Genomic DNA, 25,274 nt, shown 5'->3' on the forward strand with positions numbered 1-25,274 from the left:
TCTCATATCTCATTTCACAACCCTTCACTAAATATAGACATTACAACCCTAATTTATAGTAATGCAAAAAAATTACTTTAAGCCAGTGCGTTTCCAACCTAATTCAAGATAATCTTACCTAAGACCCTTGAACCCTTGAGGTAATGTTCAGGATCAAATACTAGTATTGCTTACTGCATACTGTAAACACACTTAAAATAGTATGAGAAACACTATGCATTATGCAATGCATACATGACTATATTATTGTCATAATGGGGGCAGTCATGGCCTAATGGTTAGAGAGTCGGACTTGTAACCCGAAGTTCGAGTCTCAGTACCGGCAGGAATTGTAGGTGGGGGAATGAACTCTCTTCCTCCAATAACCACGAACCCCCAACTGTGCCGCAGCAAAAATGGCTGCCCACTGCTCCGGGTGTGTGTTCACGGTGTGTGTGTGTTCTGTGTGTTCCTGTGTGTGTGCACTTGGATGGGTTAAATGCAGAGCACAAATTCCAAATATGGGTCACCATACTTGGCCACATGTCATGTCACTTCACTTTTTTTTTTAGACGACTATGAAAAATCAAATCATTGTACAAACTGTGGGATAAAGTGAAATTATCTTCTATAGTAATCAAAAGCATTTCGCAAATGCTGTCAATGGAGTTTAACTTGCATTTAACCTGGAATATTAATTTAAATCGAAACAGTAACATCCTCACATGCAGTGTAATATCAGTTATTTCTTATTCAGGCTACAAACCAGCTCTAAAGGTGATATGAATGCATCTGTGATATTTGTCACTTGGATGGTTTAAATGCAGAGCACAAATTCTGAATAATGGACACCATAATTGGACACCACACGTCACGTCACTTCACGTCGTCACATGACCTTATTGTGTACATTTTTAATGTGCAATTAATGTGTAATTTTGCATATAGTTGGCGGTCATACCCAACAACGACCCAAGAAAGATTCTGATTCATTGTGGCGCAAAAGAAGGCCAGGTCAAGTGCAATTGCACAGTAACTGTGATTCCCAAGCAAAAGTGCTTGCAGAATCTGCAAGCCCAAATAAAATAAAGATGTTAAAACACTAAAAATAAATTAAACACTGATGAGTGAGTGCATTTCAACTGTGGTTTAAACAGTTAAACCACAGTTAAAGCTAAAACAACTTAGCTCAACCAAGTCTGTGAAGCATTTGGTATCCACTACCAATCAATGATTATGCAAAACAATTTCAACAAACCTTGAGATAAATCTGGCCTTGCACAAAATCTAATATTAGTATGTTTGTTTTCACTTTGAGCCATGATATAATAAATGAAAGTATCATAAGCTCTGTGTGATACTTCTCCACTTCAGTTCGCCCACCTCTCGCTGCTCTCTTTCCTGTCAGTGTTGCGTCGCATCACTCATGGCTACGGTGGAACTTCCTGTACGGCACTGTCCGCCCCTGCATCTTCCTTCTTACTCACAAACACAAATTATCACCTCCCACAATGAGACAAAGAGCAAGAGAAAACCTGATACAACATCCTCCAGAGTTTATTTGAAGAAGAAAAAATATTAACTAGCTGGGAGGTTTTCTTGCGTTTCACCAAACATTTTCGTCAGTTACATTTATTTGACTCTACAGGATAAACAGAAACAAATGAGACCGAGTCGATACGAATTTTCCATAACAAATTTTTCATCCAAACCAATTCAGATCTGTTTCTGTTAAGAAGTCAAGTCAAGTGAGTTATGAAGAAACATTATGCTCTCAAAACATGCCACAAACTTAAGCATTAAACATGCATAAAGACAAAAAAGTCTAGCGAGAAACTCACAGCGAGAAAGAATAACTCATGTGTTTGACATCTTTCAAAGCTTAAGATTTTTAAAAACGGTCCGACAAACTCTGTACACAACCTACACTGTAAAAAAAGATTTTTTTGAAGTTTTAAATGAAACAAAGATTATTGGAGTGCGTTTTACTAGAAAACACCATTGCCGTTTTTCTACTTCAAAGTTTCACCTTTAATTCAACGTGTTACTTGCAATTTCTTTGTAAAAATTTACTGGCAATTTCTGAGTGAAACTTTTTTCCACAGCTATTTTTTTTGTGCGTGTGTATGTAGGAGTTTCAAAATGCTGTCAAGGTCAAAGAAATGTCATTTTGACACATCTCCACATGATTTGGAAGCCTATGCAAAACTATTTACATTCATATATCAAGGTTTCAGAAAGCATGACAAAGTTCCATTTAAAACAGATCACTATGTAAATCTAAACTAATTCTTTAATAATTTAATATTCTGATTCAAGTTCCTTGCATCAGTTGCATAAGTTGCATCTCATCGAAAATTTCAAACCTAAAATCTATGCATTTACAAACTGCTTCCACAGTAATACACTTTTAAAGCACATGTGGAAAACCAAACACTTCGACACAGTGTCAACTTGCCAATCATTGTGATTGCCCCAGTTATCTGACATTTTTGGCAATCATCTCTTCTGACATGATGCAGACTTTGAGGCACTTGACAGACAGAGAGCCCATCACAGAAAGACAAGCTGGTAGAAATTAAGCATCTGCGGTAGAAGCATGATGCCAGAGGGCTTCCTGCATGACATTTACTGCTCTCCACTGGCCCAGCATGTTACCAACAAAACAAATGCACATGCGGTGTCACCATTGCAGACACCCATTCAACACTGAAAACCTAGACTGCAAGCAATGTCACAAACTACAACACTCCCATTATAACCAACAAATCTGTCTAGACACCAAGCACATGGCAAGCCGAGTAAACATTTACTCATTAAAAATAACTAGTATCTATTTCATGCAACTAATACTTACGCTTAAAATACTAGTAAGTAATTCAATGGTTACTTGTATTGTTTTCAATCTGACTAATAGTTATTTTTAGCATTTATTCCAGTTTTTTTTCTAGTAGTGATTGAATATGGATTCCAATTGTTAATAGAAACATTTTTAATCATACAAGTATAGTGTTTAATTAAACTATAAAGTGGTCATCCTGACTAGTCAGTATATATAGAAAGAAAAAGCACAGTTGTAACAAGTGAGGTTGAAATTAGAGGTCTGCATTCCCGTGGCTCTCCAGCGGGAACCGCAGGACCCGACCGAATTTTTTGCGCCGCGGGATTAAATTCCCGAATAAAACGCGGTAGCGGTCGGTAACTCTGGTGTAATTTGAACAGGAGCGGGTGGTCTAACAATATCCCGTTCCCGACGTCCATTTAGAACAGCATATGTGTGCTTTATTCTTATTGACCATCGGCTTGCACTCAGGACTGTTATGCACGCATGCTTTAAACGTCACGCGTTTTATTTGCGTGGTCTGTGCGCAGCATGTGCATAACGATGATCAGAGCAGGCTGTACCTGTGGTAAATATACGGCCCTCAGACAGAACAGGCAGGTTGTCGATGAGTAATAGCTAATAGGCTATTTTTGTACAACCTACATTTTAATTCTTTTTCTCTCTGCGACACGTTTTCCCTATTGTGTTGTCAATGTTACACGAATTGTATCCTGACAAGACGAATAAAAATAAGAAATACAATTTTTGTTCATTTTTATTTTCTCTGACACTTTTTTTCCTACTGAGTTGCATAAAATATTAAATGAATTTTGTGTCTTAAGATAATTCATATAAATTCAAGTCAAAGTCAATAAATTCAAGACTCTTGACAAGACGAATAAAATAACATACAATTTTGTGAAGACTAGACTTGTATTTGTTAGCCTATCTCTCTTTCTTTCAGTAGCGGAAACAATATCTAAATTTAGCGGGAACGGTCGGGTAGAAAATTATTCTAAGCGGACAGCGGGTGAACAAAGAGTGAATATATAGCGGGAGCGGGTGGGTGCGGAATAGAACCTTGCGGGAGCGGGACTAAAAAAACAGTCCCGCGCAGACCTCTAGTTGAAATGTTACTAGCAAGTATCAGGGTGGATAACAGGGTACTAGTATCCAATAAATAAGTACTAGTAAAACTGGACTATAACCAGCAACAACTGAAAAAGATATTTGTTGCAATTTGCAAAGTGACTATTTGCAAAATAAATAAATATTAGCATTAAAAGTAATAATAGTAAGTACCGAAGAGTATAGCTGAAGAGTTGCTATCAAGTTTTGGATTACTAAACTAATTAAACCTTTTAATTATTTAACTTTAATTTATTTATAACTTATTATTTAAGATGCTTGTCAGTGTTAACAAATAACTGTTAAAATGGCTTGCCATAGAGTGTCAGAAACATTTAAAGTAGGGAAAGAGACAGTGTGAGATAACTATGAAAGCCAACAGAGAAAGTGAAACTTGGATTGCTTGGAATTTTTATTTTTATTTTTTTTTACAAAAATGACGCAATGAACAACTTGTTGTTGTTGTTGTTGTTGTAGATATGTCATAGAAGTCTGCATGATATTAACACTTAAACATGCAATCAACATGTATAGAACAATAGATTATTTATTAATTTGATATCCAATAGTGCACAAATGGCTGCATATCTCCGGAGGACTAACATAATAATAATAATAATAATTTTTACCCCCCAAAAAAACTTTTTTTTACCAGGTTAACAGTTTCCTTCAAAACACCGTTTCTACGGCTAGTGTTACTTTAAAAAAGCATAATCAAATAATATGGGTAAGAATTTATTAGAATCTTTCTTTAATTAGAATTTATTTTCAATGTCAGTGCTCTCTCTTAAGCCTTAAAATAATGTATTGGTCTCTCTGCCTGGTCAGGCCTGTTGTCTGGTTTTAGAGGGGTTTTGTGCACTTTTCAACTATCTACTGTAGACTTCCCAGCTAAAAACCAGCTTGCCTGGCCAGGCTAGGAGACTAGCTAAAACCAGTTTAGGCTTGTTTAAAATGCTGTTTTACCATCAAATAATACCAACTTAGATATAATACAACAACAATAACTGTCGTAACTATATGTTGTCGGAAACTTGGTTACCATAATGTATTTTTGCTAGGGAAGTCTGATAGTGTCAGTAACTGTCTGTTAACGTACATCCTGAAGTTGCCACATACTTCAAAATACTTAAATAAGTAAAAAAACTTATTCATGCTCAGAAATGTTGCCAAAGCGTTTTGCTACAACTAGTTAGTTGGTTCTACAACAATAAACTTCCTAAGTTAATCGTTTATATTCATATCACATAGACATAAACATCAACAAAACTCACCAAGACTATTCGTAGATCCATCCATGGCTGAGTCAAACACTCCTTACAGATCTGTCAAATACTGGATTATACTAGTATATCCCATTGGCAGAAACGCAACGCATATCTCCATGTATGCTGTCAACAGCATTGCCAAGAGCTGGCGCGACAAACACGCGGAGGAGCCACTGAGGATGGCAGAAGTTGTTGCAACTGTAAAATCACGAATCCAGGAAATGAGCAGAGAGTGAATCTATCGCATGAGGCAAGATCTCACGGGCTGGATTTACTCCAGGCACCGCGTCCATGTAAAGTTAAGACTGAGAGCGAGAGATTCAAGGATTTACCCTTCTAACTGCACGAAGCGAAACTGAAATAAGTCGCGCTCCGTCGCTAGTACTGTATAGTTCAGTTCACCATCCAAGACCCCGGTTAAAGATAAAACAGAAGTAAAAACAGAACTTTGACAGCTACAGCTGTAGTTTTCATCCAATACCTCTCTGCCATCTAGCGCTGAGGTCGTGAATAACACATCCAGCCCGGAACCAATGTGAGCGTAACTTTCCTCGTGGCGTTTCAGGGGGGAAGTTGAAAGACGACGCACCAGAAAACCGGCTGGTGCGTGTTTGGAGGAGACTTGACAGCAGAATGAGTTCTGAGTGGATTGAGTGATCGTGAGTATTGATAAAGCATTATTTCGCGTTTCTCTGCAACATATGAATATTTTTATTTTATAGCATAATTCAGTTTATAGAAAAATGCAATGGTAAATGTCACAAAGTGATTATCATTGCATTATATAATTACTAATTACTCTGAAGTTTAATATTGCATTATATATTACTAATTACTCTTAGATAGACAGACAGACAGACAGACAGACAGAGAGAGCGAGAGAGAGAGAGAGAGAGAGAGAGACAGATAGATATAGACAGACAGATTGATAGATAGATAGATAGATGTAACAATAATGCAATTATTATTGCATTTTATAACTACTAATTGGTCTAGATAGATAGATAGATAAGTAGCTGTAACAGTAATGTAATTATTGTGTTATATAATTACTAATTGCTCCAAGATAGATAGATAGGCAGACAGACAGATGTAATAAGTGTGATTATTATTGCATTATATAGCTACTTATTACTAGATGGATGGATGGATAGATATTCATTGCAAAAATTATGTAAAAACAATTGCATCAATTTTTACATGAAAAGTGCAGTAATACTCTCTGATAGTAATGATGATTTTGACTGTAGTTTACTTTCTAGGCTCATTTCAATACATTTGTAATTCATCTGCTGTGGTTTGTGATGTCATAATCATGAACGCCCCTCGTCAGCTGTTACGGATTCAGTGCATTGGGTGCATTGCACGTTTTTTGGGGACACCCATACAGCGAATGATCCTACCTACTGGAGCACATCTGCAAACCCCTGGATCACAGCACAACTATGGGCAGGTACCTGCTTACCTCTGAATAATGCTGCTTTATAGACTGATAGTACCTGCATTAATGCACTGTGTTTTTCTGTCCAATGTTTTAAGCTTCTGAGACCATTCCACTGCAGTGCAGTATGTTCCACGAGTCGTCCAAGCCAGACACAGCTTGAAAAGACAGTTGAAGATGAGACACTTAATAAAGACAAAGGTTTAGTCACACATGATGATTTATTTGAGCGAGCTGCTAGAGACACAAAGACCAAGGCTGATTTTAACAGGGTCGTGGATGTTTTCAGCAAGAAGGACATTCGGCGACGAGGCCATGTGGAGTTTATTTATGCTGCCCTGAAGAAGATGCCAGAATTTGGAGTAGAACGAGACATTACTGTTTACAACAAACTCCTGGATGTGTTTCCAAAAGAGGTGCTCATGCCACGGAACTTCATTCAGAGGATGTTCAACCACTACCCACGGCAGCAAGAGTGTGGAGTACAGCTGCTGGAGCAGATGGAGAACTATGGTATGTGTTTGTGTTTTTGTAGGAGAGAAAGAACAACTGATGCATTGCTTTAATGATTTGCCAATTCTTTGCCTTCTTAATGTTGCCAGGTATCATGCCGAATGTAGAGACTAAGGTTTTACTGGCTCAGATATTTGGGGAAAAGAGTCATCCTATGAGGAAGTACCAGCGTATCATGTACTGGTTTCCCAAATTCAAGCATGCAAACCCCTTCCCCATCCCACATGTGCTCCCTAGTGACCCAGTAGAGCTCGCTCGATTCAGTCTTACCCGGATTGCAGATGACCTGGATGCTAAAATAACAATCTATCAGGTGACTATTGAATCTACAACTTAAAGCAGCTTCACACAAGCAGAACCACTACTGTTCAAAAGTTTGGGGTTAGTTAGATTTTTTAAAGGTATATATATGTATGTGTGCGTGTGTCTGTTAAGTTTAATTGAATATTTGGAATTAAAGGCTTTTCAGTCTGATAAATGTGCTTTATTTCACGCATTGCAGTATCCATCAACAGACATCACAGAGACTGGTGAAGAAGTTATGCGCCCCCATATTGTAGGTATGTAGCCATTACTGATAATTGAACTTGAAATTTCAGGAATATTATGGGTTAACTGTATGTCATCTGTATCTTATCGGTACAACAGAAAATAAGAACTGACAACTCAGTTTGTAAACACAAAATGCTTTGTCGTTCTCTACAAATACTATCCAACTTATACAGTATTTAACCCGAAATATATATTTAACCATAGTTTGATCACTGTACTAAGGACCAATTGTAATGCTTTCATAAGATTTCTATATCATCATTCAAAGTGATTGGACATCACGTTTTTGTGAATTTTTAAATGCTTCTTGACATAACAAGAGATTTCCGATACTGTTTGGTGAAATGAATAAGCACACAAAACAAAACATTGTATCTTTTATGTTATCAGGTATTCAAAGTCCAAACCAGCGCTCCCTTCTGGCTAAACACAATCCATGCAGGCCTGTGTTTGTCGAAGGCCCTTTCCCACTATGGCTCAGAAAGACTTGTGTTCATTATTACCTACTCAGGGCAGACCCTATACCGTCTGAGGAAAAGGTACAGTAATTAGGCCAATGATGGCATTTAATGAATTTGCTTAATACATACACTACCCATCAACATATGTGACCATAGACCACAAAACCAGTCTTAAGGGTCAGTTTTTTGAAATTGAGATTTATACGTCATCTGAAAGCTGAATAAATAAGATTTCCATTGATGTATGGTTTGTTAGGATAGGACAATATTTGGCCTAGATACAACTATTTGAAAATCTGGAATCTGAGGGTGCAAATCAAATCAAAATATTGAGAAAATCGCCTTTAAAGTTGTCCAAATGAAGTCCTTAGCAATGCATATTACTAATCAAAAAAAAGTTTTTATATATTTATGGTAGGAAATTTACAAAATATCTTCATGGAACATGATCTTTACTTAATATCCTAATAATTTTTGGCATAAAAGAAAAATCTATAATTTTGACCTATACAATGTATTTTTGGCTTTTGCTACAAATATACCCGTGCAACTTAAGACTCATATTAGAATGATTTCTGAAGGATCATGTGACACTGAAGCCTGGTGTAATGACTGCTGAAAATTCAGCTTTGCCATCACAGGAATAAATTACATTTTAAATTATATTACAGTAGATAAGTTATTCACAATGTTGCTGTTTAACTGTATTCTCGATCAAATAAATGCAGCCTTGGTGAACATAAGGGACATCTTTCAAAAACACTTTAAATCAATTTTAAATATTCCAAACTTAGTAGTGCAATACTTCAAAGAATACAGCAATACATAATAATAAAATTAAGACTTCATTCTTTAATAATTTGCATTCAAGATTATGTATTCGTATCTTATTTTCCTGTAGGTTGAGGAAGAATTTGACCCTGAGATGATCGGTCTGGAGCAGAGTCTCTTCTACCCTCAGCGACTGGAACTCGACCTGGAAAGAGACATGGGGGATGATTTCAGTTTCGATGTGGATGATGGTGAGACTCGTATCGCTTTGTCAACTTGGTTTGAATAAAATGGTTTGCATATCACCAAATATATACAATGATGTCTGTTCATTTGATCCTGCAGTGGAAGAGGGGCCGGTTTACGCCATGTGTATGGCCGGTCAGGGAGACCAGGTCACTCTGTCTCAGTGGATTTCAGGTCTACAGGAGACCTGTCCCATATTGGGCCAGATTCCCACAGTGTTCCGACTGGAATCTGGACCTAGAGAACTGCAAACCACATCAGACGCTCAGCAAACCCCTGAGCAGGAGGTTGAAACAGATCAAATTATCGAGGAGGAACCGCTACACTCACAAAGAGTAAAACAGTGAGAGTTTGCTGTTGTAAAAGCCATCCCGATGTATGTGCATTTTATGAAGATGGACTGTGGTAGTTAAACATGAATCTAATATGATGCACCTTATATTTAATTTAGTAACCAGATACCGATTTTATGTCTTGTCAATTACACACTGTTTTTGAATTGAGATCTGTCTACATTATGTAGAGTTGTTCTATGATATGTAAACATGCCATAGACTGATTTGGCAGTACAATAAAACATACATTTCTCCAATATTTTGATTTTGTGTGGGGATTTTTTTTACTATAATAAAAATAGTAGATAAAATTTTAGATAGTTTTAGTTTAGTTCTTTAGTGTTCAGAACAATTTTAGTTTCACTATTCTAAGCAAAAGTAGACCTATATTTTCACCAAACCTCTATGCAATCAATGCGACATCTTAGTCATAAAAAGGTGCATATAATACTAAAAGGCATGCTAAGCTAATTAACATTTTAAATTGCAGACAAGCAAACGGTGCAAATGATTTTATTACCTAAAACAGTTGTGGACTTAAGAGGGAATCAGAATTAAATGTTTTATTTATCCTTGGTTTAGATTGTAAAGAGGGCCGGTTTCACAGACAGGGCTTAGACTAAGCCAGGATTAGGCAATTGTTCAATTAGGAAATGTAAGTAATTTTTATTAACATGCCTTAGAAAAAACATTACTGGTGTGCATCTTGAGACAAAACAAAGGCACTGATATATTTTAAGATAAGTCAGTGCAAGTTTCTTTCAGTTAAAACAGCTCAGACTAACACTAGTCTGGGACTAGGTTTAAGCCTTGTCTGTGAAACCGGGGGTATGTTCGCTAAACCGTATAATCTGACGATTCTCATCCTTGTGATTTTTTCAAACGTCTTTGTGTATAACCAAACATTAACACCACACTCAGATAATTTAGCAGGTTAGCTAGTAATTAACTACAAGGAACTGAGTTCAAATTATGGTAGATAAGAATTACATTTGATCGTATAGTATTATATAAACTGAAGAAGAATGTAATCATCTATTCGAGGCAAATCCTCAAGTAAAAAAAAGCGAACATTATGGCAAATCAGAGTACAAAATCAAAATAATATATGCATTATGCAGTGCAACAATTACAAAAAGAAAATTTATTACAGCATTTTTTGAAAAGTGCATAATCGGTACAAAATCCAATACTGAAAACACAAGATCAAAATGTAAGAAAACTGAATCTTAGATCATTAACGCATGAAAAAAAAAAAAGGTTAAAGTTAGGTTTAAGTGGAAAATAAATGATACATTTAGTCTAGTACTCCTATATTTAACAAAAGCAAGACTCAGAATAAATAAATCAGCCATTCTTTGGCTCAGCTTGTTATATAAATTAATGAGTGAAATGGTGTAAGATCAGCTTCAGCGTTTCCTCTTGTCTGGAAGTCTTCGGCCTCCACTTTGACTGGGTAGTTTAAATTTGGTTCTGAAAAATTATTCATAAAATGAATGATTTTCTAAGTCCGACTAAATGTAAATTTCCCCATTACCTGTAGAGGCTCTGCATCGCTGTTGAAGCTGGTGGGTGATGAAGTGTTCTCGGATGGCCACCTGTTTATCCCAGGAATCAAGAATGCCTTGATGTTCAAGGTCTCCCAATGATAGTGTATCAGGATGCACCTCCTCAATGTGAGCTTTCACCCCTTCCACACTCACGGAGTACTGCTGCTCTCCACAAACCATACACACCAACAACGGGTTGTCAGGATCAAAGTCCATGAGGTACACATTTCTCCACTCAGCCTGTGATAAAGGTCCCTCCGTTGCATGATTTGGTGCAAAGCTTGACTCTTCTTCAAACAGAAGATGTTAGTAATATCAGTAAACAAATAGTCAGTTAAACTGTTTGGGCTAACTGTGTATTAGAAAATTCATTAAAAAATAACCTTTGAGTGCAGGTTGACATGGTTCGGCTAAGTAACCAAGTTGGTCTTGTGATGTTATGCTGTTTGGAAATGAATCCAACATTAATTTGGTTCTCAAATAAGACAAACACTATCATTTAAAAGTTTTTTTTTTTTTTAAGAAATTAATACTTTTGTTTAGCGATGCATTTAATGCATTTAAATAAATAAAAAAGTGACAGTAAAGACATGACAAGAAAAGGAAAAAAAAAGGATCAGTTTACGCAGAAATATTAAAAAGTGCAACCATTTTCAACATTGATAAGAAATGTTTCTTCAGCATATTAAAATGATTTCTGAAGGATCATGTGACTGAAGACTGGAGTAATGGCTACTGAAAATTCAGCTTTGCCATTACATTTGAAAATATATTAAACTAGAATAGTTATTTTAAATTGTAATAATATTTCACAAGATTACTGTTTTTATAGTATTTTGATCAAATAAATGCAGCCTTTCTGAGCATAAAATACTTCAAAAATATTTAAAAACATTTTACTGACCTCAAACTTTTAAATTATAGTGTACATTTAAAAAATAACAGTAATAATAATAAAAATCCTAACAATTACAATAGGGTTTCAGCACTGCGTGCTTGAACCCCTAATTATAAGGTGTCACAAATTATTTAATACAGAAGTCACAATATTTTTTTCTACTACTACTTACCTCTGAACTACTGCTGAGCACAGACTGGTGAAGTTCTGACTCTAGGAAGATTAAAGAAAAAGTAAGGATAATGTACATTAACTGTAGTCAGCAAATGGCAACAACAAATTCTGGAGTGTCAGCACCTAGGGGGCAGCAGAGCTGTAGCTCATCTGACCAAAGGAGAAAAAAAAAAGATTAGAAGTTTATGTAGTATGTAAGTAAGTATATGTAAATGCAAGATTAAGTGGTCTAGTGGTCTAGTTTTCACAGACAAAGTCAAAGACAAGTTCTAAGCAACTTGAGGCAGGGTAGATGATGACAATTCTCTAACATGATAAAAGTGCTATTTAAATGGACAGAGCAAATTTAGACACTTGTGCCATGGCATTTTTAACCTACAATAATCTCTTAGATTAACCCTACGAGGGTATACGAGGGGATACAATCATTTGAGAAACTGAGGAAAGAAACAGCGAGTTCCCAGTCTTGAGGAAAATATTGAAAATATTAATTTACTTGAGATGGCTGCTGATCTTTAATGCTAAAATAAATGTTCATATCTTTTACATGCTTATTTGAGAAATACTTTTTGATGAAAAACATCTTTGATTATTTGACTCCTAATCAATTCTAAAACGCACCACCATCACGATGTCCTACATTTTTCCCTATGTTTTCCATGTCTCTACAGTAGTGCTGGTGCACAGATACGCCTGGAGGCACGGGGGCCCCACACAGGGCCTCTGTACACTGCCACAAGTCAAAAGAGGCCTCCAAAATGTTTCTGTGACATTCTGGTGCTGAGGTATGGCTGGGGCCCCACATGGGACCCTGTGAACACTACTCCAATTCAAAAGAACCTACTTTGTCTGTGCATTTCTGGTGCTGAGATATAGCTGGGGCCCCCAGGGGACATAAAGCATATAGTGTTATTATTACAGGGTGGTATACTGTGATGTCTGGTTTTCAGTATAAACTCGCCCTCATGTAATTCCAAACATATATAACTTACTTTCTTCTGTGGAACACATAAGCTAGTCTGATTTTTTTTTCATATAATGAAAGCCAATGGTCAGTGTTGTTTTGGACCCAATTGACTTTGCAAAAACAGTTGAAACATCCTGCAAAATCTCTTTTTTTGTGTTCTGTAGAAGAAAGAAAGTCATACAGGTTTGAAACAACATGGCGATGACTATATGATGATCCGTTTAGATGAATGAACCACTGATAGTGAAGAGCAGATCAGTTTGCACAGCACTGTGCAAACCACAAATTGGTTCAACAGATCTGTCACACGAGTAAACAACTGCATGATCAGTGGGTAGCGCTGCGTGGGTATCACAGTCCCACTCAAACTCACAGCAGCGCTGCACTTTGGTCTGTTTTAGAACAATCTATAAATGAAAGGGATGTTACTGCTGACAGTGTTTTGAAATAATGCTTTTATTTGGGGCCTTTTCTCTGTCTGCAATTACATTACTTTTAAAAAATTTGGGGTCAGTAAAAAAAAAATTTTGTTTTTGAAACAAGTCTCATGCTCACCAAGGCATCATTTATTTGAATAAAAAAACAATAAAAACAGTAATATTATGAAATATTATTACAACATAAAATAACAGTTTTCTATTTTAATATATTTTAAAATGTAATTTATTCCTGTGATGGCAAAGCTGAATTTTCAGCATCATTACTCCAGTCTTTAGTCACATGATCCTTCAGAAATCATTCTAATATGCTAATTTGCTACTCAAGAAACATTTCTTATTATCAATGTTGAAAACAGCTATGCCGCTTAAATATTTATGTGGAAACCATGATACATTTTTTCAGGATTCTTTGAAAAGTTCAAAAGAACAGCATTTATGTGAAATCGAAATCTTTTGTAACATTATAAATGTATTTGCTGTCACTTTTAATTGATTTAATGCATCCTTGCTGAATAAAACTATTAATTTCTTAAAAAAAAAAAAAAAAAAAAATCTTACTGACCCCAAACCTCTGAATGGTACTGCACATAAATAAAACCAATAAATCTATAAGGTCTAAAAAAATCATTACCTGTGCATCTTGGCCTTGTAGAGGGATCATCATCTGGCGTAGCGTTCTCTCACATGCTGCCTTTCTAGCTCTCTGCTCCTGTTTCTTGATCCTCCATTGCATGCGTCTCCTACATATAACCTCCTCTGGATCTTGTTGTGGATTTGCCGTTGCCACTATTTGGCTTCTATTAGTTCTTGATTTATCTGTAGGCTGTGGCTGTGGACCTGAAGGCTTGGTGCACTTGCTTGTTTTTTTCTGAATGGGGATTGGTCTGCATGTGGAAGTGTCCTGAGACATGGCTTGCATGAGAGTTGTGCTTTGTGTTTTCTTCGGGGGAGTCTGTGAAGTGCAAGCAGTGTAGTTTGATTAAGGTAATGATTCTAATGAATCAATTCTTGTTAGTGAATCAAACTTATATAGCTTTCAACTAACTGTAAATCAGTAAGTTCATATGGTGACTTAATTAGCGAGTTAATAATTAGGGGTTCAAGAGCATAGCGCTGAAACCCTATTGTAATTATTAGATTTCCCATGATGCAGCATTCCCCACGTAAATCTGATCGTGCAGACCAAACCGTAAGTCGTAGAGACTTGAAACTTTCAGGGCTGGTAGTACTTCCACCACCTACCACGTCACCAAGGTTCGCCCCAATCGGCCTCAAGGGGGTGCTACAGCGGCCAAAAGTACAAAATCGATCATAACTCCCGAACCGTTAGGCACAGGCTCAATTGCCTTATATCGTTTGAATCCTTGGCTCAAGGCGGACAAAATACATCTCGGATTCCCTCATGGCTCTGGCAAAATTTTCAGTATTTTGCATTTTTTGAAAAACCCACATTTGCAAAATAGTCGATCGCAGCCGAACCAGTGCAGTGAGATTCTCTGGAGTCTCTTTATCAATAATTATCAAAAAAAGTTGACATTTCCATTCACAGCCTTTGGGTGCCAAAACATTCGAAGTGCACGGAGCCAGTTTTACTGAAATGCCTATAGCTCGTCAACGGAATGACATATTTTCACCAAACCCGGCACGTATACATAAGAGCTCATTCTGGGGTTGCACGAAAAACCACATGGCGACTGGCCACTTGGTGGCGCTATAACAATGACTATAACTATGACGCCCAAAGTCCGATTAACCTGAAAATTGCCATGCGGTGTCTTTGGCCAAGGTGCCAAGACTGCCTCAGAGGACACTGGCCTATCTTGAAAGACGCGTCCGCCGGCGGCCAATGAAGTTTGAGCAACTATCGGACAGGCTTAACTGCGGCCGATCGGAATGAAACTCGCTGGGCCTGTTTGACTCACGGCCCTAGAGGCTTGTGAGAAATTTAAAAGAAAACAGCCACTGGGGGGTGCCTTCGTGTTTTTCACGCACGTAAAGGGTTGGGTTTCGCGCAATGTACCGTGCACGCTCACATCTTTCGTACCGCACGTTAGAGCTCCTCATTCTGAGCAACTTTGCCTCTACGACCACTCCTGTCAATCAAACCGTTCTTTAAATATTTCAAGTTATTTAAAAAACATACTTTTGTAAACTAGTCCTAGGTTTTTAACTCAACCTCAATAAAACCAGTGCAGTACAATTCTCTGGACATTATAGGTGTATAATTATTTAAAAAATTGTAAACTTTTGAATTTGAACAGCTATAACAGGGTCATTTAATAAAATTGTCTTAAACTAGTGTACCCAAAAACCTATAAATCATAAAATAAAACTTATCAAAACTGTGTGAACTCATGCACCGTTTGATTCTAAACAAGCGTGCTCAATTTTATGGATATCAGGCAAAAATGGCACTACAATAGTTATACGTCTATGATAAACTCCCTGAAATTTCAATTATAACCACTAGATGGCAGCAGATGACCACTAATGTGCTCATTCACCTTACTAAAACATAGGTTTTGCTTTTGGATTCACACTTAAACAATATAAAATCAATGTTATAACATTTCAAATCACATTTAGTCAAAGTTTACCACTTCATTTATACATATATCAGTTTTTTTTTACAATTTTGCCACATTATGGTTACAGTTAAACCTGAAAATTATATATAAATTATTAAAAAGAGAAGATTTGCAGTAAGTATTTTGTTACCTATCATTTATTTCAAATATCTATATCTGCAACTAAATGTGTGTGTGTGCGCGTGTATGTGTGTGTGTGTGTGTGTGTGTAAGCATGCTTATTCATTTACATTTAGTCATTTAGCAGACACTTTTATCCAAAGCGATTTACAAATTAGGACAATGGAAGCAATCAAAATCAACAAAACAGCAATGATATGCAAGTGCTATAACAAGTCTCAGTTAACTTAACGCAGTACACATAGCAAGGTTTTTTTTTAAATAATATAATAAATAAAAAGAAAACAGATAGAAAAGGAAAAGGAAGATGGCTAAGGACTCAGCTACTCGGATGAGTTGGGCAGGTCATTCCACCAGGAGGGAACATTTAATTTAAAAGTCCATAAAAGTGATTTTGTGCTTCTTTGGGATGGCACAATAAAGCGGCGTTCACCTGCAGAACGCAAGCTTCTACAGTGCACATAAGTCTGTAATGAATTTAGGTAAAGGGGTGCAGAGCCAGTGGTGGTTTTGTAGGCAAACATCAATGCCTTTAATTTTATGCGAGCAGCTATTGGTAGCCAGTGCAAATTGATAAACAGAGGTGTGACGTGGATTTTTTTTGGCTCATTAAAAATTCATCTTGCTGCCGCGTTCTGGATTAATTGTAAAGGTTTGATAGAACTGGCTGGAAGACCTGCCAAGAGAGCATTGCAATAGTCCAGCCTGGACAGAACAAGAGCTTGAACAAGGAGTTGTGAGGCATGTTCCAAAAGAAAGGGCCTGATCTTCTTGATGTTTAGTAAAGCAAATCTGCAGGACCGGACAGTTTTAGCAATGAGGTCTGAGAAAGATTATTCAGTACTAATATAATAGTTTAAACATTTCATTTCTGTGTGTGTGTCTCTGTGAGTGTATTCTACATCATGGATGCGTTTTAGTGTCAGCCATGCATTTCGGGTTGGCCTAGACCCTAAAAGCATAGCACCTTAAAGGCCTTAAAGCACTTGAACCCCGGTAATCGCTGCTTGCAGCTATATTTCACATCATCTCTCTCTCTCTATATATATATTAATATATTATTGTTGTTTAATATACTGTAGATAAACCCAATAGGACTATGGGAGGTCATGAATGTCATGTATGTAAGCATTACTGGAAGAATTGTTTTAAATTTATTACTCAAATTATCTCATTAATTGTCAACCAATGATATTGCATTTATTTTTGCCCCCAAATATTTATTTGTTAAAATAACTAGTTTGGTAACCATTAAAAAACTGGGAAGAAAAAAGATAAAAACAAATAAATAAATAAAAAACTCACTTTAACAAGACACTTTCCTTCCCATTACATTCAAATATCAATGCAACTCACCTGTGCCAGATTGTAAAGAACTGCATGTTTGGTTGCATCTTTGTTGGCTTTTCTAGCCCGCTGTTGTCTCTTCTTTAACCGCCAATACTCTCTCTTTCGTTGAAGCTCATCACTTTCACTAAGCTGCTGCTCTTGCAAGGCCTGTGAAGGGCAGGACTGCTTGGGATCTGCTCCATCATCACTGAACTTCTGAGTTTTTCTGCACTGAGGTTGCAGAGCCACTGGAGAAATGGCACGACTTCTATCTGTAGCCACTTGACAGACGTTATGAGACTTATAATGACTGGTGTCTTCAAAAGTGGATGCCTGAGGACTCAATTTGATATCTTTAAGGCTTGTGTCCTCTGAGAAGTCACACTCTAATGAGACATTTTGTTGTAAGTTAAGACTTGGCTTTGCATCTTCAGATGTAAGAAGGTCATCTTTAGTCAACGGAAGAGACTCATTTTCACACTTAACATGCATTTCTTTGGCATTATTTTCTTCTGGTGTGTAAACCGATTCCTCCAGGAGCTTTTTCATGGAGGCCTGAAGAGTGGTGGCATAATGGTCCACAGCTACTGGAGGTTCAATGTGTGACTCTAAGGATGGACAGGGTGAAGGTTTGCTGTCTTTAACACTGATGCAGGGAGCAATTTCTGGGATGGAAAATACAGCTTGTATAGTGGGATAGACGTGTTCTTCTTTTATAGGGATTGGGGCACTGGTTGAGGAGTCACAAACTTTTGTGGCAATGGATGAAGTAATACTGTGCCTTTGGTTTGACTTCTTGTTTTGCTCTCTCTGCTTTAACACTGAAATCTTTGACCTAAGTAGAACATTCTCAAGTCGGGCAGCTCGGCTGGCCCTTTGCTCTCGTTTCTTTATCCTCCAGTACTCTCTCAAATGGGCGACTCTGTCTTCCTCTGTTGAGGTTTCAGACTGGATGGTGACTGTCATACTGCCCATAACTTCACCTCTGGTTAACCTAGACTTTAGAGAGTTTTGGTGAGCATTAATACAGTTACTGGAAATGTTGCATGGAGCAGAACCTAGCTTTGTGGCTGGTTGATCATCTGAATATAGGGGTGAATTTACTTGAACCTTGAGTTTTACCTTTCCAATGCATTTCACATTGGAAATGTCTTGACTAGCAGGTAGGGAAGCTTCAGGAGATGTCTTCGAAATAGAGACTGTCACCGTGCCATCTTCTTTGATAAAACCACCAATGGTATCGGAGTAAACTGCAAATGCACTTGCTTTGCTCACTTGAACTCCACACGCCTGATTGAAGCTGTTGTGGTAGTGTCTCCTCCGATGCTTTAGTGCATCTCGTTCCTTCAATCGTGTTTTCAACACCCTAGACAACCTTGCTCTCTGCTCACGCTTTTTAATTCGCCAGTACTCTTTCTGTCTGGCATGGCGATCTTCGGGAGACACAACTTTGGAGGTACCAAGGGCGGATTTCCTCATTTGGTTTTGACAACGTCTCATTTGAGTATGTGCAAATTTCTGCATTTTGGATTTGGATTTACTTGAGGATGATTGCAAAATACCACAGGATAAGGATGCATGGTTTGGTTTAGTACCCTGAACATGTAGTTGTGTTATCTGAGAACCGTCAAATTTTGCTCCCAATGACTGCTGATTGAGGGATACAAGATTTGAGTTGAGGCTGATTCCGCTCAAGGCCTTACTGTTAGCAGGAGACGAAGCATGCATGATACCAACAGATAAAGGTTGTCCTTGTCCGAGACACCCTTCTTGGTCCCGGGCCAGTTTTGCAGCATGCTTTGACCTCTGTTCTCGCTTTTTGATACGCCAGTTCTCTCTACGCTTAGCAACCATCTCTTCTTCAGTCATAGTCACTCCCTTGTTGTGCTCTGAAGCAAAGGCACATGTTCTTCTCTTAGTGATAGGACTGTGAACGAAACTCTGGATTTCATGAACCTTACATTCTAAAGAGGTCAAGGGTCTAAGAGAGTTCTGAGGCTTATTTTGGTTTCTGTGCACAGGTAAAACTATGGATACATGGCTTTGCGGAGATGCTGCTAATTGCTTGCCATTTAGGGATAACATTCCTGTTTTTGTTTTTTGAGCATGAGCACTGTTTGGATGCAGCTCGATGCATGTTGTAGGCACAGAATGGACTGTAGGGCAGACAGATTCAACTGTTGTAGCATTTGTTTTTGATGACCCTGTATCTGAGGACTTTATTTTTTTATTGCCCATTACACCCTCCAGGGAATTTGTGCTTGTTTCTGGTAACTGAGGTAAGACATGGTTGAGCTTGGTCTGTTGAAACCAGCTGTCTTTTTGGCATGGCACCACAGTAATATTACTCTCAGATACTGACAGACCTGAGCTGAAGGAGTTTTTAGGAGCATCAGCATCTTCCTGTTTGAATGAAACATCATGATAATGTAGAGAGGGATCATTGCTGGCTTCACTAACAACAGACATGCACAACTCCAGATTTTCATTTCCGATCTTCTTTTTAGTAGATGACTTTCTCGCCCTCTGCTCTCTTTTCTTGCTCCTCCAATATTCCCTTTTGCGGGCGAGAGTGGCATCATCAAACCCTGCTGCTGGTTGATAACGACGTTTAGAGGAAGTCTCGCTGGACATGGCTGATGTTTGGTTACACCATCATTATACTGTTGATTAACGTCAACCGCTGAAGTAAGTCTTCTTAGGCAGGGATAAACCTTCTCTAAACAGGATATCTGTGGGTTCACATCTTTAATTTATGTGAAGCAGTCTCTCAAGGTCTTTCTATTTAGATGGATTTTGCATGCAGTGCTTGAGTCATACTGTTCATTTTTTTGAAAACCAAGAGAAGTTGACCTTTAGGGGGAACAAAAATGCAAAATTAATAATTGATCTGATGAACGATGAGAGACATTATCAACTCATGGTCATTAACTCAAACCAATCGACTATCAGCTTGAGGCTACACTTCAGCAACAATAAAATGAAAATAAAATCTGACTTTATTTTCAACAGAAACCAATTGGAATAAAAATCGACTTAGGTTATTATTTAGAACAGAAAAATAATCTTACACATAATATTACTCAAGTAAGTATATTAGGTGAAAGAGTTTCGATGGACAAAAAATGTTTTGGAATGCCTGCATTACCTGTATATAAGAAATAATGTGAATGTGTGCATTTTAATGTTTGAAAGACAAAAGCCTTCCAAAACTATAGTAATATACATGGTTAAATAACTGAGTGATAACTGGTAATCAGTAGTTGATGCAATGTTGAAGCACTTCTTAAACCTGAAATGATAAATCCAGTGGTGAAATTCTGAGTAGCCGCCTGACTAGTCTTTGTGTGAATGTCCACAAAACTAGAAGACTTACTGAATGTATATAAACGATAGGCTGTTTTAGAAAGAAACATTTAAAAGGTGAAAAAAATTATGATGAATTTATTGTTATTGTGTGAATAATATGCATGATGTAATCATTAAAAAAGTAACTGTATTCTGATTATTTTATAATGTAATGTAATGTAATACGTAATTCAGATGTAATCAGTTACTTCCCAGCTCTGGACAATGCGATGGCAGCGCGTGTTTATTTATATCAAATTCATATTTAAAAAGCATCCTAGCAAACACTGGAGGGATTTTACTGAACACGCTGTCGCTGCCTCTAGTCTATGACAGAGACAATGTTGTCTCCTGATCTGCCCTCATGAGCTGCGGTCTGTGTGTCTAAAAGCGCGTTGGACTGTCGTGTCTTTATAGTAAAAAAACGCGAAGCATGCGTTGGTTTTTTTACCTGGTAGTGTCACCTAACTTTCTAAAAGCTCAACCTCAGGACACTGCAGTCGCTTCCCGTTGCAGCCTTTCTTCTATCGGTGACTTAACAACGTAAAAGTACCAGGATGTAGGAGCTTACAGCATGTGCCTACACTGACATAGGTCTTAATTAGCAGTAGAGTCCATCCTTCAATAAGAAACAATTACGTTTTGCATTTAAAGAACAGGCGATATGAATCATATGCTGATGACTTCTTTTTTTAGTTTTCTAATTCTTAGTTTTATATTTAATATATTCAGTAGTATTTAAAATGACCGGTACACGAATAACATTATGACTGGTTTAACAAACGTGTGGCCAGCTTTTACATTGCTTTACTGAATACTTGAATACCTATTCCGTTTTTAATAAAAAATAGACAATGATACATAAACAAATATAAGAAACAAATATGTAAGTTTCATTAGACTGTCATTTCATGTACAATTATATTTTCCAGAAATGTTAAATAATAAAATAATAAATCTATCAGGCAAAACTAGAAAATACAATATATGTAATCCTATTTTATAATTAATTTATTAATAAAATATTAAATGTTATGTACAAAATGCATAATTTGTTTACAGTCTTATGTAAAATATAAAATAAAACATTTAAGATGGGCCCCATGGTGCACCCGTCACTACATCACAGCCGCTACTGTCTCTTTAAATTTACCCAGGAGCCCCTAAAGGAGCCCCAGGGGCCCCTAGCTCGGCTCTCCACCCTGAAGACAAGCAGAACATCTAAATACAAACAGGAGACCGCTTAAAGTCACCGACCATTTGACAGATCTGCACTCCAACTTCGATCTAAATGCGACTCGTATCGTCACGTAAAGTTAAGTTTACTTAAACCAAAAAGCAAACAGCGGTGAGGCTTCAGTGCAGAGACAGACACTGTAATGGGTGAGTGCGTGTTTCAGATATTTAGTCAACCACCCGACGAATGCATCTACGAAATCCTCCGGTTGTGACATTTCTACGTACAAAAGGTGCGAATCCTTTACGTTAAAATAACATAACACAGGTATGGATGAAGCGAAGTCCAAAGAGTCGGTGCACAAAGCTGAGCAGACAGAATCTCGCTCATTAATAATAAAAGCTGAGGAAGAGGAGGCGACACCGCAGCGGGGACACTTGGGGGACCTCTCAGCAGGTAAATGTTGTGTTAGGCATTTAACTTTGACCATTAGATCGATGGCTCTCTTTTGGAAGCGTTAAACCCCGTGACGAACAATAGCACGCAGCTGCATGGCCCCTAATCTTTCGGGCTCCACTATAAACAAAGGCAAAATAACCATGCTGCATATGTATACGCGATGCACTATTACCACCTAGCGTAAATACGGCGGTACCGCACCACGCCGCCGCCCCCTTCTTGTGCTAAAAATGGGCCTGCGGAAACACCACATTCTCACTTTGTTATTCATTTAAATCGTGCAAAATTATTATTTGCGTTAACATTTTTCTGAAAAAAATTTTTTTTTTTCAAATTACCAATATTTGAGATTCAATTTTAATCAGCAACAGGCTAATGCTAGCATGAAAATACTATCAGTAGAAGTTGTTGCAGTAGTAGTTGTAGTAGTAATAATAATTTGAATATATGCTGACAGATTATAATATACATTTTATAATTTGATGACAACATTTTTAATACATGTATTATATTAAATATAAATAAAATCGTGTGTATATCACAAAATACAAAATATTTGGCATATTTTAAAATACAAAATAATTTGCATGTTTTCCTTTTTAGTTAACTTTAGTTACAAAATTTGAGAATTACAGGCTATAAGCAACAGACTAATGTTAAATTGAAAATACTATTAATAATATATAAATATATGCTGACAGATTAATTATGTTTATGCACAAAATTGACTTTAATATTGATTTAATTTCATCATGACAAGTCATTATTTTTTTATATTTTTCTGAAATACAAAATTATTTGCATATTTTCGAATTAAGTTACTAACTTTGTTGTCTTTTGAGAATGATTTTAAGCCTATCAGTCATAGTATTAAAATTAAAGACTAGTATTACTACTTCTACTAGTACTACTACTAATAATAATACTTTAGGTATATTTAAGTAATAACAATAAATCATTTTTTGTCCAATACAACATGCACATATGGTATGTTCTGAATATATTCTATACAGATTACTTTTAAAGCATTTATGTAAAAAAAATGGCTGGTTGAAATACATTTTCACTTTAATATTCATCATCATTTCATATTCATCTCCATTATTTTATATTTCCCTGTAATTTAAAACAATGTAACAGTCAAATTTGACCTTACACTTCATCAGTGACACTCTCTTTTTGTGTCCTCCACAGGTCAAGAGGACGTGACCAATGGTCTCACATCTCATGACAGCCAGGACGCTCCTGTCACCTCTGTATGCTCCCCAGGTACCAATTACTGGTGTGTCTCTGAGAGTGCAGACTCGCCTTTCCTTCTGTCTCCCATCCCAGGACCATCTACAAAGGACCCCCCCCCTCCAGTAAAGCACACACCTGGCCGAGACCACCGGCGCTATTACCATGAATACTGGCGCAGCGAGTACCTCATGGACTTCGACCCACAGAGACGAGGGATGATCTGCATGGTGTGTGGCAGTTCACTGGCAACCCTGAAGTTAAGCACCATCAAGAGGCACATCAATCAGAAGCATCCGTACTCCCTGCTGTGGACCGAGTCAGATAAAGATGTGATCCGGTCAGGATGGGAGAGTCATTTGAATCGAGAAAACAGCCAGGGGCCGTTATGTCCCACTCCAGATGTTCCTCCAGAGTCACAGGAGATTCTGGATGTTAACAGGCACTCCGCAGGTCTGTGTTTATATTTCTTGGTGCTTCTGTGTGAAGTCTTTTTTTGAAGTCTGAATCACATGAAACCCGACAAAACATGTCTTACTTTTCACCTTGCAAAAATAAATATCAATAATGTCATCATAATAATGATATTTTTCTGAAAGAAATTCAAACTATTTTGGGGAAAATATAGATATTTTCCTATCTAATATTTTCATGAGACTCTTCTTTTCTTAAAAACATCTGGATGCAATACAGTAATGAGACCTCAACAGGAAATGTTTAAATCTCATGAAAATAATGTCACAATGCAAATTTGTATTGTAGCACTTTGTGTGTGAGAAAGGCACATTATAAATAAGATGCATTATTATTTTTTTCCATTTCATAACATTTTATTTACTTCAGTTTATTTTATTATTATTATTATTACTATTATTTTGATCTCTTTTTGAGATGTTTACTTCACTATAGCACTTTGAGTGTGAGAGAGGCACATTGTTAATTAGATGTATTTATTATTATTATTATTATTATGAAGACCTTTATTATTCACATCCTTCTAGGCAAGCCTGGTGGTTCCATCTCTCCAGTGCTTCAGGCCCAGTCTGGCATTAGCAGGGTCACGCCATCCCCTCCGACCTCCTCGGTCCAGGAGCTCCCAGGCCCCACAGCTCAGGTGATGGAGCGGTACCTGAACGACTCGCTGCACGCCTGGTTCCGCCAGGAGTTCCTGATGGAATACCAGGCGGAGGAGGGCCGTCTAGTATGCATGGTATGCAGCGATCTGTTGCCTTCACTGCACCTGGATCACATTAAAAGTCACATGCTGGATCTGCACCCAAACTCTCTGCTGTACAGCGCTGAGGAAAAGCACTCCATCCTGCAGACCTGGGCTAAGATGCACGGTGAAGGTGAGAGACAAAACAAAACAGACAAAATTAGAGAATTTAGAAGAGTCTGTGTACTTAATACACTAAGGCCCGGTTTCACAGACGGGGCTTAGCTTAAGCCAGGACTAGGCCTTAGTTAAAT

The 25,274-nt window shown here is 37.4% G+C and overlaps 4 protein-coding genes across 7 annotated transcripts in view; 2 read left to right on the forward strand and 2 right to left on the reverse strand.

Annotated features, from left to right (window-relative positions):
- Window positions 1-5,588, reverse strand: part of LOC107679271 (echinoderm microtubule-associated protein-like 3) — a 34,629-nt gene extending 29,041 nt beyond the window's left edge. The window contains exon 1 of the mRNA XM_016474789.1: window positions 5,206-5,588. Within this exon, the coding sequence (XP_016330275.1) occupies window positions 5,206-5,230 (25 nt within the window). The 5' untranslated portion in view covers window positions 5,231-5,588. The remainder of the gene's footprint in view (window positions 1-5,205) is intronic.
- A 183-nt stretch (window positions 5,589-5,771) lies between these two features.
- Window positions 5,772-9,767, forward strand: LOC107679281 (evolutionarily conserved signaling intermediate in Toll pathway, mitochondrial-like). Of its 2 annotated transcripts, none has more exons than XM_016474800.1 (8): window positions 5,772-5,858; window positions 6,450-6,652; window positions 6,739-7,153; window positions 7,243-7,466; window positions 7,656-7,713; window positions 8,096-8,244; window positions 9,068-9,188; window positions 9,283-9,767. In XM_016474800.1, exons 2-8 carry the CDS (start codon window positions 6,515-6,517, stop codon window positions 9,528-9,530), a joined length of 1,353 nt encoding a protein of 450 aa, XP_016330286.1. In that variant the 5' UTR covers window positions 5,772-5,858; window positions 6,450-6,514; the 3' UTR covers window positions 9,531-9,767. The 2 variants fall into 2 exon arrangements, with proteins under 2 accessions (XP_016330286.1, XP_016330287.1); XM_016474801.1 differs by having other exon boundaries at window positions 6,462-6,652.
- LOC107679280 (uncharacterized) lies at window positions 9,351-21,490 on the reverse strand. Of its 3 annotated transcripts, XM_016474799.1 has the most exons (8): window positions 21,384-21,490; window positions 18,707-20,437; window positions 17,612-18,583; window positions 14,179-14,499; window positions 12,139-12,179; window positions 11,452-11,510; window positions 11,056-11,358; window positions 10,766-10,991 (listed from the first exon to the last, which is right to left on the reverse strand). In XM_016474799.1, exons 2-8 carry the CDS (start codon window positions 20,216-20,218, stop codon window positions 10,882-10,884), a joined length of 3,318 nt encoding a protein of 1,105 aa, XP_016330285.1. In that variant the 5' UTR covers window positions 20,219-20,437; window positions 21,384-21,490; the 3' UTR covers window positions 10,766-10,881. The 3 variants fall into 3 exon arrangements, with proteins under 3 accessions (XP_016330284.1, XP_016330285.1, XP_016330283.1); XM_016474798.1 differs by lacking the exon at window positions 10,766-10,991 and adding an exon at window positions 9,351-9,428 and having other exon boundaries at window positions 17,612-20,437; XM_016474797.1 differs by having other exon boundaries at window positions 17,612-20,437.
- A 630-nt stretch (window positions 21,491-22,120) lies between these two features.
- The window catches only part of LOC107679239 (uncharacterized protein C11orf95 homolog), a 9,026-nt gene continuing 5,872 nt past the window's right edge, over window positions 22,121-25,274 (forward strand). The window contains exons 1-3 of the mRNA XM_016474749.1: window positions 22,121-22,565; window positions 23,763-24,257; window positions 24,806-25,153. Of these exons, the coding sequence (XP_016330235.1) occupies window positions 22,439-22,565; window positions 23,763-24,257; window positions 24,806-25,153 (970 nt within the window). The 5' untranslated portion in view covers window positions 22,121-22,438. The remainder of the gene's footprint in view (window positions 22,566-23,762; window positions 24,258-24,805; window positions 25,154-25,274) is intronic.

Source organism: Sinocyclocheilus anshuiensis, unplaced genomic scaffold (genome assembly GCF_001515605.1).
Source record: "Sinocyclocheilus anshuiensis isolate Anshui unplaced genomic scaffold, SAMN03320099.WGS_v1.1 scaffold1644, whole genome shotgun sequence".
Lineage (NCBI taxonomy): Eukaryota > Metazoa > Chordata > Actinopteri > Cypriniformes > Cyprinidae > Sinocyclocheilus > Sinocyclocheilus anshuiensis.